Source organism: Trachymyrmex septentrionalis, unplaced genomic scaffold, assembly GCF_001594115.1.
Source record: "Trachymyrmex septentrionalis isolate Tsep2-gDNA-1 unplaced genomic scaffold, Tsep1.0 scaffold38, whole genome shotgun sequence".
NCBI classification, from domain to species: Eukaryota; Metazoa; Arthropoda; class Insecta; order Hymenoptera; family Formicidae; genus Trachymyrmex; species Trachymyrmex septentrionalis.
Window position 1 is genome coordinate 625,912 of NW_017305547.1, and position 11,411 is coordinate 637,322.

Genomic DNA, 11,411 nt, shown 5'->3' on the forward strand with positions numbered 1-11,411 from the left:
AGTCGAACGTGCTTAAACAGATAAATCGCTTTGCTCATTCTACGTACTCTGCGTATTCGGCAATCTTCATGGAATTCTGCGAACATTACTTACAAATAAACCTACTTCGTCATAAGTGTCACACTCCGATTTTCCAAAGTAGAATTACGAAAAATATTTCACCCATGCCTTTTTCCATTTGGCTCGTAAAATGATTTTAAGGGCAGTTATTATTATTTCAATTTTCTATCGTTTTAATTTATTTGAATAAAATTGTTTAAAGTTTTAACAAGACGATTGTGAAATTTTTATAATACATATTGACTTCATATTGCGAACGTAAATATATTTTTTAATCGATAATTATACATGTATTAATTTTGTAATATCTTTGCGACTGAAGAAGACTTTTGTAAAATTGATACTAGGTTTGCTTGATTTTAATGCACATATTAAATATTAAATTCTATTATTATGTGTAAAACATTTCAATTTATTCGCTCGTCTTTGGCCGATTATTATTTTTTAATATATGCAATAATTGATTTTATGTTTCAATAACGAACAGATTATCATTGTTTATCTTTTTAACAATTTTCTTCAAATAAATTAAATTTTCCATTTTAATGTACACACCCTTTCAGCATGTATGACACGCATGCATTGTACAACATTAGACAAAAATGGAATTTTTACTTCAGGAATGTTATCGAACTTACTATCTAAGGGATTTCGAAGTTACTAAGAGAACTTTCGAAACTGATACGTGAACTTTCGTGAAGCTTCTTGAAAATATCGAAACTTTATCCTTACGTACAAGTTTCGCAAGTGAAATCGAGGGAGAACAGTTATCCCACGAGATACGAGTAGCGCAAGGATTTTTGTGTGGGGGTACGCGATTTTTCTGTGATTCAACAAAGCGCGGATAATCTTCGCGATCACTCGTTTCTTACAAAGACCGAGGGAAGATGCACCGCGTGCAGTAAAAAGCGAGCGCGAGCCATCGTCTCCGAGCACGTATCGTCGCCGGTGCCGGAAATACACGGTGTGGGGAGAGTGTGGTACCGTAAAAACGGAAACAGCCTGGTTTGGAGGACAGCCGACCATCGCTCTTGTCGTCGTACCACGTCGCTCTTCGTGTGGCAGTAGGTAACGTTTCTCTAAAACGCGTCTCGTGGCTCTTCGCTTTATGAGCGGAAACCCGACCATTTAATTTCCCATGAGAAATTGCGCGAATTCCCTCGGCTCCGCGCACTTTCTCTGCCGTGTACACGTCCGACGCCGTCCATTCATTCATAAACGCGTTCCTCAAACTGGGAAGAACGCGACTGGCGGCAACGACGTCGTCCGCGAAGTGCCCATTTCCGAAATGGTCACGTACCGGCTGTACGTCACGTGGATACCGATCTTTAAAACCGCACGCTCTCGATCCTCCCGGTCCTCTCGGCTGCGATCTCTCGTGTATTATGCCGGCTCGTCCTCCTCTAGCGTCTATTATCTTTGGCGTGCCGCTCGTTCATCTTTTTCGTGACTATGATCGATGGCGAATGCACCCCCGCTTCCGCAGCGTTTATATCTGACTGAGCGAAAATTACATTCGTTACATGGTTTGATACCGCAAACCACGAAGCCCCGAGGTACCTCCTCGTTGTCATGACTCGAGGTATTATCACAGTTTAGCGCCTTCTGACCTAAGGGAACCTTGGGAATGAGATACGTTGGAACGATCCCAAAATTAATTATACAAATGAGTTGAAATGAAATAAAACTACTTCCAATATCAGGGTTGCCACAAAATCGAAAATTGGGGTAATTAGAGAAGTGTCAGAGAAATGAAAGCGAAAAGTCGAAGAATTTTACGGCAAGTTTTCTGGAAAATTAAAATTCTTGATTTTAAAGAAAATTTCATACCAAAGCAGTTTTGGAATACTATCAACTTAACATTAAATGTAAGCAGCGTCAGCAACTAGTTTAGTAGTAATTTACATTGCTATGTTAAATTACTCTCAACAAAATGTTTGACGATTTCTTAAATCAAGATGGGAATACAAAAAAATTTCAAAATATTATTAAAAGCGTCAAGGAAAATCATGAAATTTTGTCTGGGAATCAAGGAAAAGTTACGAAATTATATAGGAGAATTTTGCAACTCTGAATATACTTTAAGAAGGACAATATAAACATGAATCTCACTCTTCTATATTACTTATTTCACTTACTTCGAGTTTAAATTTAAAAACTCCATAAAGTTTTGTAACTTCAGGAATCGTTTATAACTGTATAATAACTCGTCGAACATTCAGATCTTTTCTTTATAAAGAGGATTTGATATAAAGTTACACACACAAGTGTTTGTCATGCTGGAGTTTAATTAAGTTCATGCTTATTGCGTTTGACGCATTGTGTAGATTTATCATCGGTAGAAGAAAATGCATGATTTTCCAGAATATCGGCTCTCACGACGGTGAAAACGCGGAGTTGACTCTGCTGTATAGATAGATAGCGAAATGCGATTCACGTTGACGGGACCGTAGAGAGGAGAACCGCGGTGTGATTGCACCTTATTAGGGATGAGCTTGACGAGTCCGAACGATGGGGAAGCGACGATTGTCTGGCTGGCGGAGGAGCATCATCCTCTACTTTGCGATCCATCCGAACGGGATCACGATACGAGGCACCAACCAATTAGGGGCATCGCGATTCTCAAACTCGTTTTAACGAACCATACTTACTCGCTCCCGTCCTCTGCATTCATGATGGAGTCGGACTAAAATTTTGTAATAAAGACGAGCCCTCGCAAATTCTTTCGTGACGTTTATACTCCGATATATCTCAATACGACGGTCTTGTATTCCGAACGTGACTTCCAATGACTCATTTTTTTCACTCTAAGGTTAACAAAGGACTAAAAGTTGCAGCGAAAGTTCTCCATTCACCACTCTTGTGTTAATTTTATATTACACTGTTTAACTATTAAAATATATTGAGGAGACTTTCAAAATGCGTTTTGTCTAAAATTTCATTTTTTTTTTTTAGTTAGAGATGCATTCAGTTAAAAGACTCATTATAAACTATTCTGAGATATTCAGAAAGCATCTTTTCATCGTTAATTTATATGCTGAAAAAACATAGACATTTCGAAGTGTATTATTTTTTAACTAGAGGCAAACAAAATGCATTTGTTTAACATTTTTAGCAATTGTTTAGCAATTTTGTTTAATATTTTATCCTACTGAATGGCATATTGTTATTTTCTGTAAAGTAATTTTCTTGTGTGTATAGTTTCTTTCTTTCTCGTTTTCCGAAAATTACAAATTTTGGACAAAAACGCATTTTGAAAGTTTGCTCCTCATATGATAGACATACAATTTTACACTTTATATTCAGAATGAAAGCATTTGTATTTTTATGAGATTTTTATTAAGTTTTCGCGTCCAACGCTCATAAATCTTCTCTGGCATATGTAATAAATTCCGAATTGCAATACGGAATAGAAAGAATCAATCAAAGTTTAAATATAGTTGTGGTCGCATAAATAGATTTAACGATATAACAAATAAATTCTCAATACATAGAGGACGTGCCTTTCTAATTTTTCTCTAAATCCCGCATGCGTGCCATTTTCAGTTGTCATTCGAACGAACGTCTATTCCTGCGCGATTTTGTCTCCTGTTCTGCTGGCACCAGCGGTGGCAGACTCGCACGATGGTTGCAACCAGACAGCTTTGTGGATCCCTCTCAATGCGAGGCACTATATTCACGAGAAGAAATGAGATGCGGATGGCCGGCCATCGTCACCGTGCTCACGAGAGATCAATACGGCGAAGTGGTGCACGTGCCCGGATTGAAGGTATTTCTTCTTCTCGGATCTCTCTCTCTCTCTCTCTCTCTCTCTCTCTCTCTCTCTCTCTCTCTCTCGCGATGCGAAGCACGACGTCGGTGAGTTACAATATGTCGAGACGCAAATCATTTTGCAGATTGAAGTCAAAGCGGTGCCGACCGATAAAACGGATATCATGGATTCCGATCAGAGCAGAAAGATCCGTCGCGTCTCTCAAGCAGACCCCATGACATTTGGTGGTCATCCGCAACCATCCTTAGACGTTCCGTACGAGGTGACCATCAGCAACAAAATGTGCTTCTACGCCATCACCATCATGAAAGCCTATCAGAATTACTCGTTCGAGGAACTGAGATTCATGTCACCCACTGTGAAGAGAGCGAGTGAAAGTATGCTGGTTAGGCCCAACGGTGACGGAAGCTACAGCGCTACGTGGACACCATCCTCCGTTGGCTGGTATTCGCTGATGATTACGGTTGATGGTTACAACATGGAGGATGTACGTACAACATTTCTTCCAAAGCGAATACTCGCGATATTCAGAGCTAAGCTGAATTCAACTCTAATTTCTGTTTTTGCAGTAAAATTAACTTTAAATTTAAATAGACTTTAAGTAAGCTAATTTAATTCCACTTTATTTAGAATTACAAAGTCGAGGTGAAGGAACCTCCGCAAGGCATGCAACCACCCACTCAGAACATTGTTAAAAAGCCTCAGCTTCAACCAAGTAGACTCAGAAAATTCGTGGCGAAGAACAGTGCCGGCTTAAGGATACGAGCTCATCCGTCGCTGCAAAGCGAACAGATTGGATTCGTTTCGGTTAATGGCACTATAGCTTTCGTTGATGAGGTAATTAATAAGCTTTAATTATTGGAGCTTTGATATTAAATTTATTTTATAAAACTTGCTGTAAAGAGGAACAGATAAAAATAACACACATTTTCTCCCATCAAATCGAAAATATTGAAAAAACAAAATTGGGAAAAATATTTCTTGTGTTCTTATCTCATAATATTTTAATTTAAATTATTTTAATTTAAATTATTTTTCTACACATTTTAAGACGAATATAATATTTCAGTGATAGTAAATTCTCTTTCTTTTCGTCTGACTCAGATTCATAACGACGATGGCGTTTGGTTACGGTTAAACGCAGAGACAATTAAGGAATACTGTAATAGTAGTCATCTTGAGGCTTGGTGTTTGCAATATAATCAACATTTAGGAAAAACTCTGCTTCTCCCTGTAGAAGAACCAAAATCCATTTTAGATCAAGTTATCAAGGAGACTATTCTACGGAAACGTCCTGATGCTAGCGATGAGTACGTAAGAAATGTCTCTTATGTCATCCATTTTCGACTATTTCCTAATTTAATTCTTGCAGCAAGAGAAAGACGGTGACTTTTGACGCCGGAAGAAGTATGATAGTTGTGAAATGCGGAGCTTCCGGTCATAATATTAGAAGCAAACCGAATCTGAAAAGCGCGCCTGTTGGAATGTTAGCACTTGGAAATACAGTGACCGTGCAAGAATACGTAAGTTGAGCTATTAAATACCCGCATCTCTCCTTTTATACGGCACCTCATGATTCATCTCTTACAGTGCGTAAATCATGAAGGAACTTGGGTACGCATTGATGACGATTCAGTGGCTAAATATTGTTTTGATAAGAATCGAGGTGTAGAGGCATGGTCCCTCGCGATTAGCAAACAAACCAACGTAATTTATATGAAACTTGAGCAGGATTTAGAGAACGATCCAATTGAGAAAAAGCCGATGATACCGGACCCAGCTGTTTCACCGAGCAATAAAGGTTTCGATTTTTCCGTGCCTTCTGTTAGTCATGAAGGCTTCAATTTTACTACACAAAACTATACACCGGATACAGCGGAATCCATTGACAGTTGCAATATAAACCCATTTGTTTTTGGCTCATACAATCAACATGACTCGCCAGGTATATATAATCGTAAAAATAAATCCAGATAACTTGTTGCATCCAAATATTTACTAAATACGTATGTATATCTTCTAGGGAGCGAACGTTTCACACCAGAAAAAGCTGATGGTACTCCAAAGTTCTCAAAACCTCATTCTAAGGAAAGAGTAGCTAAGGAGCGAGAAAGAGAAGGTGGCGGAGGAAAATTTAGCGTTCTTCAAAAGTGGCTAAGAGGAGATGATAAATGCCATGGAGAGAAAAGAAGTTCACCGGGCAGGTATTTATACGCATACGTAGTAATCTTTTGATAAATCTTTAATGTTTCAATAAAATATAACTTTTTCAACTTAAAGAATTCACTTATACAATTTTAAAATATTCCTTTTAATATTTCGCGCATGAACTTTGAGATTATCAATTTTTTTCGATAAAAGTAATATTGCATGATTGCTTCTTTTTCATAAATTGCAAATTCTTAAACTTCCTTAATTTAAAATTAAAATTAATATACAAGTATTCATCTCAGTCCATATTATTAATGATTTTCAGAGATTTCTCTGAATTTGTGGGCGTATCTGTGAAGGAGTTGGTAAAAGCGATGGGAGAAAGCCGCGCAAATGGCAACGGAGCGACACCGCCAGAAACTCCGCGGCGAACGTCAAGAAGTTCTTCGCCAAAGAATCCCCAAGGTGGGTCACCAAGATTTCACAGCCCTTCTTCCAGTCCAGTCCCAATACCCGGTACGTATAAGTTATTTGTTAATCAATTGAATACTGTGTGATCATCATTTCTCTATTGGACTGACTATATCAAACGTTATTTCATAATTTATTTCCAACATTATACATCCGTGTGTGTACTTTTGTATAATTTGGCACAGTTGCTTTGAAAATGAAATTATTTCAGAAGCTGTGAGAACGGATGCTGATACTTGTAAGGCAATATTTTATGTATTGTATTTATGTTCTATTTTTCTCTATTGTGTACTAGAACAAAAAAAAATAATATTTGTTATAGTAATTTTATAACGAGATATATGATAGATAATAGAAAAAAATTTAGACAATTTTATATTAACTATTAAATATTCTATTTGGATTGGTTATAATAAATTAGTAATGTTGATCTTAGCTGGGTCCAGTCGACAGCCAGCCGTTTCTGGCAATTGTCTCTTCCCTCCTGCTGCTAACGCACCAGGTATTCGTTCTCCTATCCTATTTGGAGTTGTAAAGATATCGAATAGTGCACAAATTCTGTATCTTCGAAAATCTATTTTAACATTATCACTATTTACTTTACATATAGGATTGATGGCACGATAAAATTCACTTCGTATTGATCAGTAAATATTATGACATCGTATTATGCATGTGCGATAACATAATTGCAATCGGAATGGCACGCGACATCATTTCGTTTTTTATATACGCATGATTAATTACATATTACATAAGATACGCACAAAGTAAACTTTTTACTACGCAGAATGTAGTAAGGCTTCGCGATTAACAACTCGACACAACAAAAATACAATTAATCGAAATTATTAGGTGGGAGAAGCGCGATAGGAGGGGGAGAAAGTATGAGTAGCAGCCCTGTACTCTGCGGCTCCCCCCGAAGTGTCGGCCTCTCCCCGTTAGGTAAGGTCACTAATATACACGCTAATTCACCCTATCGTAGTTTACATTACATCGAGATTTATACCACAAATAGTATCAGTATTGTAAGATTTTGTATGGCTATTTTTACACTTTAATATCAAGAGACACATATCCTTTGAAACTTTTTTTGTCGAAAAACTTTTAATTTATACACGATCGCACGAAGTAATCTGCACGATTTGAACTCTTTCTGAATGAATTCTCTAAATGTTGTAAACGCCTTGCTCTGTCACTATCCAGTAAGGTGAGAAATCGATATCCTTATCATTCGAATTGAATATCCGAATGTATTTTCGGAATATATCCTTCCTATGTAATTTAATCGTTGATACATTATCATTCTTTTTTTGAAGTGTCAGGAGGGATGGTTGACAGTATAACGTCGCAACGTCGTGGTTCAACGCAGAGCGACACAAGTGCCTTGGTTAGCAGCTTGACGAGAGATCCATCACAGTCACCGAGTGGTATTAGCACTACTGCCAATACGCGTGATCTATCACCGAGTCCAAGTTGCAGTTCTTTACACATGAGATCTGAAGGTAGCATAGCTAGTCCACCCGACACTCCCAAGAAGGAATGTGCTGTAAGTAATGTTGTGTAAAAGTTTTCTTTCCTTATTTTCTTCAATGGCAAAAACACACGCGAAAAGATTTTCATATACATTAACGTCTATAGAGGTATATTATTTTTTAAAGGATACGCAAGAAAGTCCGCGCAAAGTGTCTCAAGCGCAAACGCAGACAAGTCCCGAAAGCGCTACCACAGCTATGAAGGGTCATTTCAATATTGGTTCATCCGGAGTAAAGGACGAGCGACATTCGCCGAAAATGAACAGGAGAGATCACATGAAAGCCGTGAAAACGAGAGCAAAGCGTGCTATGTCACCCGCCAACGCACAGCAGAGTCCCAGTCCTAATCGTGCTCTAAGTTTAAGTAAAGACAAGGTGAAAGAAGCAATCAGTCCTTCCGTAGCAGAATGTCTGAGAGCTGTTTTCGCCGCGTTTTTGTGGCATGAAGGAATTGTACATGACGCCATGGCTTGCGCGAGTTTTCTCAAGTTCCACCCAAGTTTACCGAAACAGGGTGCGCTGGTAGTAACTAGACAAACTGTTGTGCAATCCAGCGATAAGCAGCAACAGGAGCAAAAAGCACGTCAAAGACACTCCGTCGAGGTAACAAATGCCGGTAATTATTTGCACATTCAGCCCAGCACGTTGGAGACTCTCACGCGATCAGCCGCGAACGCTAATGCCAATAGGAATAGGAAAAAGCAGGAGAACACGATCAAGGAAGAAATTCAAGCGAGTGCGGGCAAACTTAGTTCTCTGCCTGAGTTTCATACGGTCGCGGTATTACCACCAGCGTTAAAGAGCTTAGTTTTTCTATGGGAAGAACTTAGTACTAATTGTCTGCAAGCCATCGAACAACAATCGATTTTGCCTAGTCCCATATCGCAGATACAAACGATGAAACTAGTGAAACGACCAATACCGGAGAAACGTCCTAGAGAGGATAAAGTGAAAGAACGTGAGAAGAAAGGCAGCCGCAAGAAGAAAGAATGGAAACCCATTGGCAGAGCGAATGCATCTGAGGTTTTAGCTGGAATTGAACGGGAGACTATCTGTGAACTTTGTGGCTTAATGTTTCCACATCCAGTCACTTATCATATGAAAATGATGCATCCAGGATGCGGCTGGCACGCGGGGGGAAAAGGATACAATAGCGGCGGAAACTATTGCGTGGGGTGGGCAGGCAATTGCGGTGATGGTGGGATCGGTGGTAGCTCATGGTACTTAATCTGCGACACGTGTAGAGATAAGTATTTGAAGGCTAGGAAAAATAAATTTGCGAAGAAATTTGTAAGCGGAATTTCCAAAAGAAAAAATGGCACGAGCAAAGTTCTGTCTCCGATTAACAGTCCTGGCGGAAATGAAACTCATATAATTATGAAGAGCAACGCAATGTTTTTGCTGGATTTAGCTAGTGCTTCTGGCTTTAATATCCCTAAACAGCAAAGACGACCATCGCAGACTTTATCGTCCGTAGCTGAGAATTATAGCCCTCCTGAGGCCGCTGGACCGTTTCCTCCTACTGGACCATTCCAATGTTTGCAAGCCCTAGGTGTTCATCATTCGCAGAGTCATGATGAAAGGTATTACGAAGAAACTCTGAGACGTGAAAATGGACAACAAAATAATTATGAGGGAAACAGCGCATTCAACAACCCAAACGGCAGGGTAAGGAAATATTTTTCTTTTTTGTTATTTTTAATAATCAATATTACTTTAATTATCGTTATCTTACTTGCAGCCATTGTCAGAATATCCAACGAGTGATAGTGATAATGAAAGTGGTAAAAATCGTAGTACTTTTCATAGATCTGTATCTATGTCTACCGGTGCACCTTGGGCTAGAAACAGTAATGATGGTAGAGTGGTTATGATGAGAAAACGAAATAACAGCAGTAGCGAAATGAATAACGGTGCGATTCTATTTTACACAATAATTACAAATACGTTAGATGGAGAAATATATTTTTCTTAATAAATATTAGTACAATATGTTTTGTTGTTGTTTTTCAGAAGCGGGTTCTTCGCTTCTATGTTATCCATCCGCTGCACTGCAGAAATTAGTGCCATCAATGGATCAGTCGGCTATAGTATCTACTAGTCAAACCGAAATAGCGAGTAACGATCGAATAGAAATTCTCATGAGACCTGTAATGTTGTTCGTTCTTCAACAACACAACCTGCAACATCTGCAACTTGCGATGAAGCAAGCGTTACGACGTGCCGCTTGTCGAGTTTACGCGATGCAAGCGTTAAATTGGCTTTTGAGAAGCGTAACGCAACCAATTTGTTTGCACGACTTACTTTGGTGGTTTGTTTCGTCTCTTACACCAGTCGTTGCTTCTGATAGTACAGATGCGAATGATGATGACAACAGAACGGAAAAGAAGGAAGATCACGTAAGTATTTTTAATAAGATAATTTATTTGTTACTTGTTAATATTTGTAGACGAATGTATTATTTAATATTGTGATTAATTTGTAGGATATGATTGGCGTTAGCGAGCACCCTTTAAGTGATTTAGTAATAGCCGGAGAATCCGTCAATCCATTACCTACTGTGTTTCATACTTTGCTGCAAACAATTGCGGATTTAATGTTATTACCACCACTTGGTAAGTCGTTATCAACAAATTGAAAGATATTTAATAAATGTATTATTATAATAACATTGATTTACAGGATCTCCGTTACAACAAGCTGCGATTCGTTGCTGGGGTATTCGATTTACGCCAGCAGATCATATGTTTTTACATAGAAGTCACGTATTTAGTAATATCAGTAAAATCCTATCGCGATCTGAGGAAGAAGAAGATGTAACAATGAGTATGCACGAGAGTCACCAATCAACAGTTTCACAACAGATGAGTAGTTGGGTGGAAGCTTTGAAGGATTTAACATCCAATGTTGAGATCAAAGCCTCTAGTAGACAAGCCATGATTGGTAGTCTAACAGACAATTCCACAGAAACATTTTGGGAATCTGGAGACGAAGATCGTAATAAAACTAAAGTGATTACAATCCTCTGTGGCGCTCATTCCTTACCTAGGATGTTATGTGTACACATAGATAATTGCCGCGATTTAACAGTAAGTTCTTTTCATAAAACTGAATTATTTTATTTTATTTAATAATCTTTGTCTAATCTGAAATTTATTCATAAGCACAAAGTGTCAAGTGTGACTTTCTTATCTGGTATCAACGCTGATGAGATGACAAAACTAAGATATATAGAGATCGAAAGTAGATCAGCTGGTTGGATTAATTGCCTAATCACTGGTAATATAAACAATTATAGAATTATTAGTATATTAGATTGCATATTAAAGGCATTTAAAAAATATATTTTATTTTAAGAAGTCTAACTCTGTCCCTCTATATATAATAATATAATTTATTATATAATGCATTTCTTTACAGAT

At 38.2% G+C, this 11,411-nt stretch overlaps 1 protein-coding gene across 1 annotated transcript in view; it reads left to right on the plus strand.

Moving 5' to 3' along the window:
* LOC108750890 (E3 ubiquitin-protein ligase MYCBP2) overlaps positions 1–11,411 on the plus strand; it is a 191,194-nt gene that overhangs the window by 175,911 nt on the left and 3,872 nt on the right. Inside the window, exons 17-34 of the mRNA XM_018490728.1 lie at positions 3,607–3,829; positions 3,957–4,319; positions 4,463–4,669; positions 4,937–5,142; positions 5,205–5,355; positions 5,423–5,777; positions 5,856–6,036; positions 6,309–6,499; positions 6,666–6,692; positions 6,891–6,956; positions 7,310–7,399; positions 7,774–8,003; positions 8,116–9,657; positions 9,731–9,902; positions 10,003–10,388; positions 10,475–10,604; positions 10,672–11,078; positions 11,154–11,268. Of these exons, the coding sequence (XP_018346230.1) occupies positions 3,607–3,829; positions 3,957–4,319; positions 4,463–4,669; positions 4,937–5,142; positions 5,205–5,355; positions 5,423–5,777; positions 5,856–6,036; positions 6,309–6,499; positions 6,666–6,692; positions 6,891–6,956; positions 7,310–7,399; positions 7,774–8,003; positions 8,116–9,657; positions 9,731–9,902; positions 10,003–10,388; positions 10,475–10,604; positions 10,672–11,078; positions 11,154–11,268 (5,042 nt within the window). The remainder of the gene's footprint in view (positions 1–3,606; positions 3,830–3,956; positions 4,320–4,462; positions 4,670–4,936; positions 5,143–5,204; positions 5,356–5,422; positions 5,778–5,855; positions 6,037–6,308; positions 6,500–6,665; positions 6,693–6,890; positions 6,957–7,309; positions 7,400–7,773; positions 8,004–8,115; positions 9,658–9,730; positions 9,903–10,002; positions 10,389–10,474; positions 10,605–10,671; positions 11,079–11,153; positions 11,269–11,411) is intronic.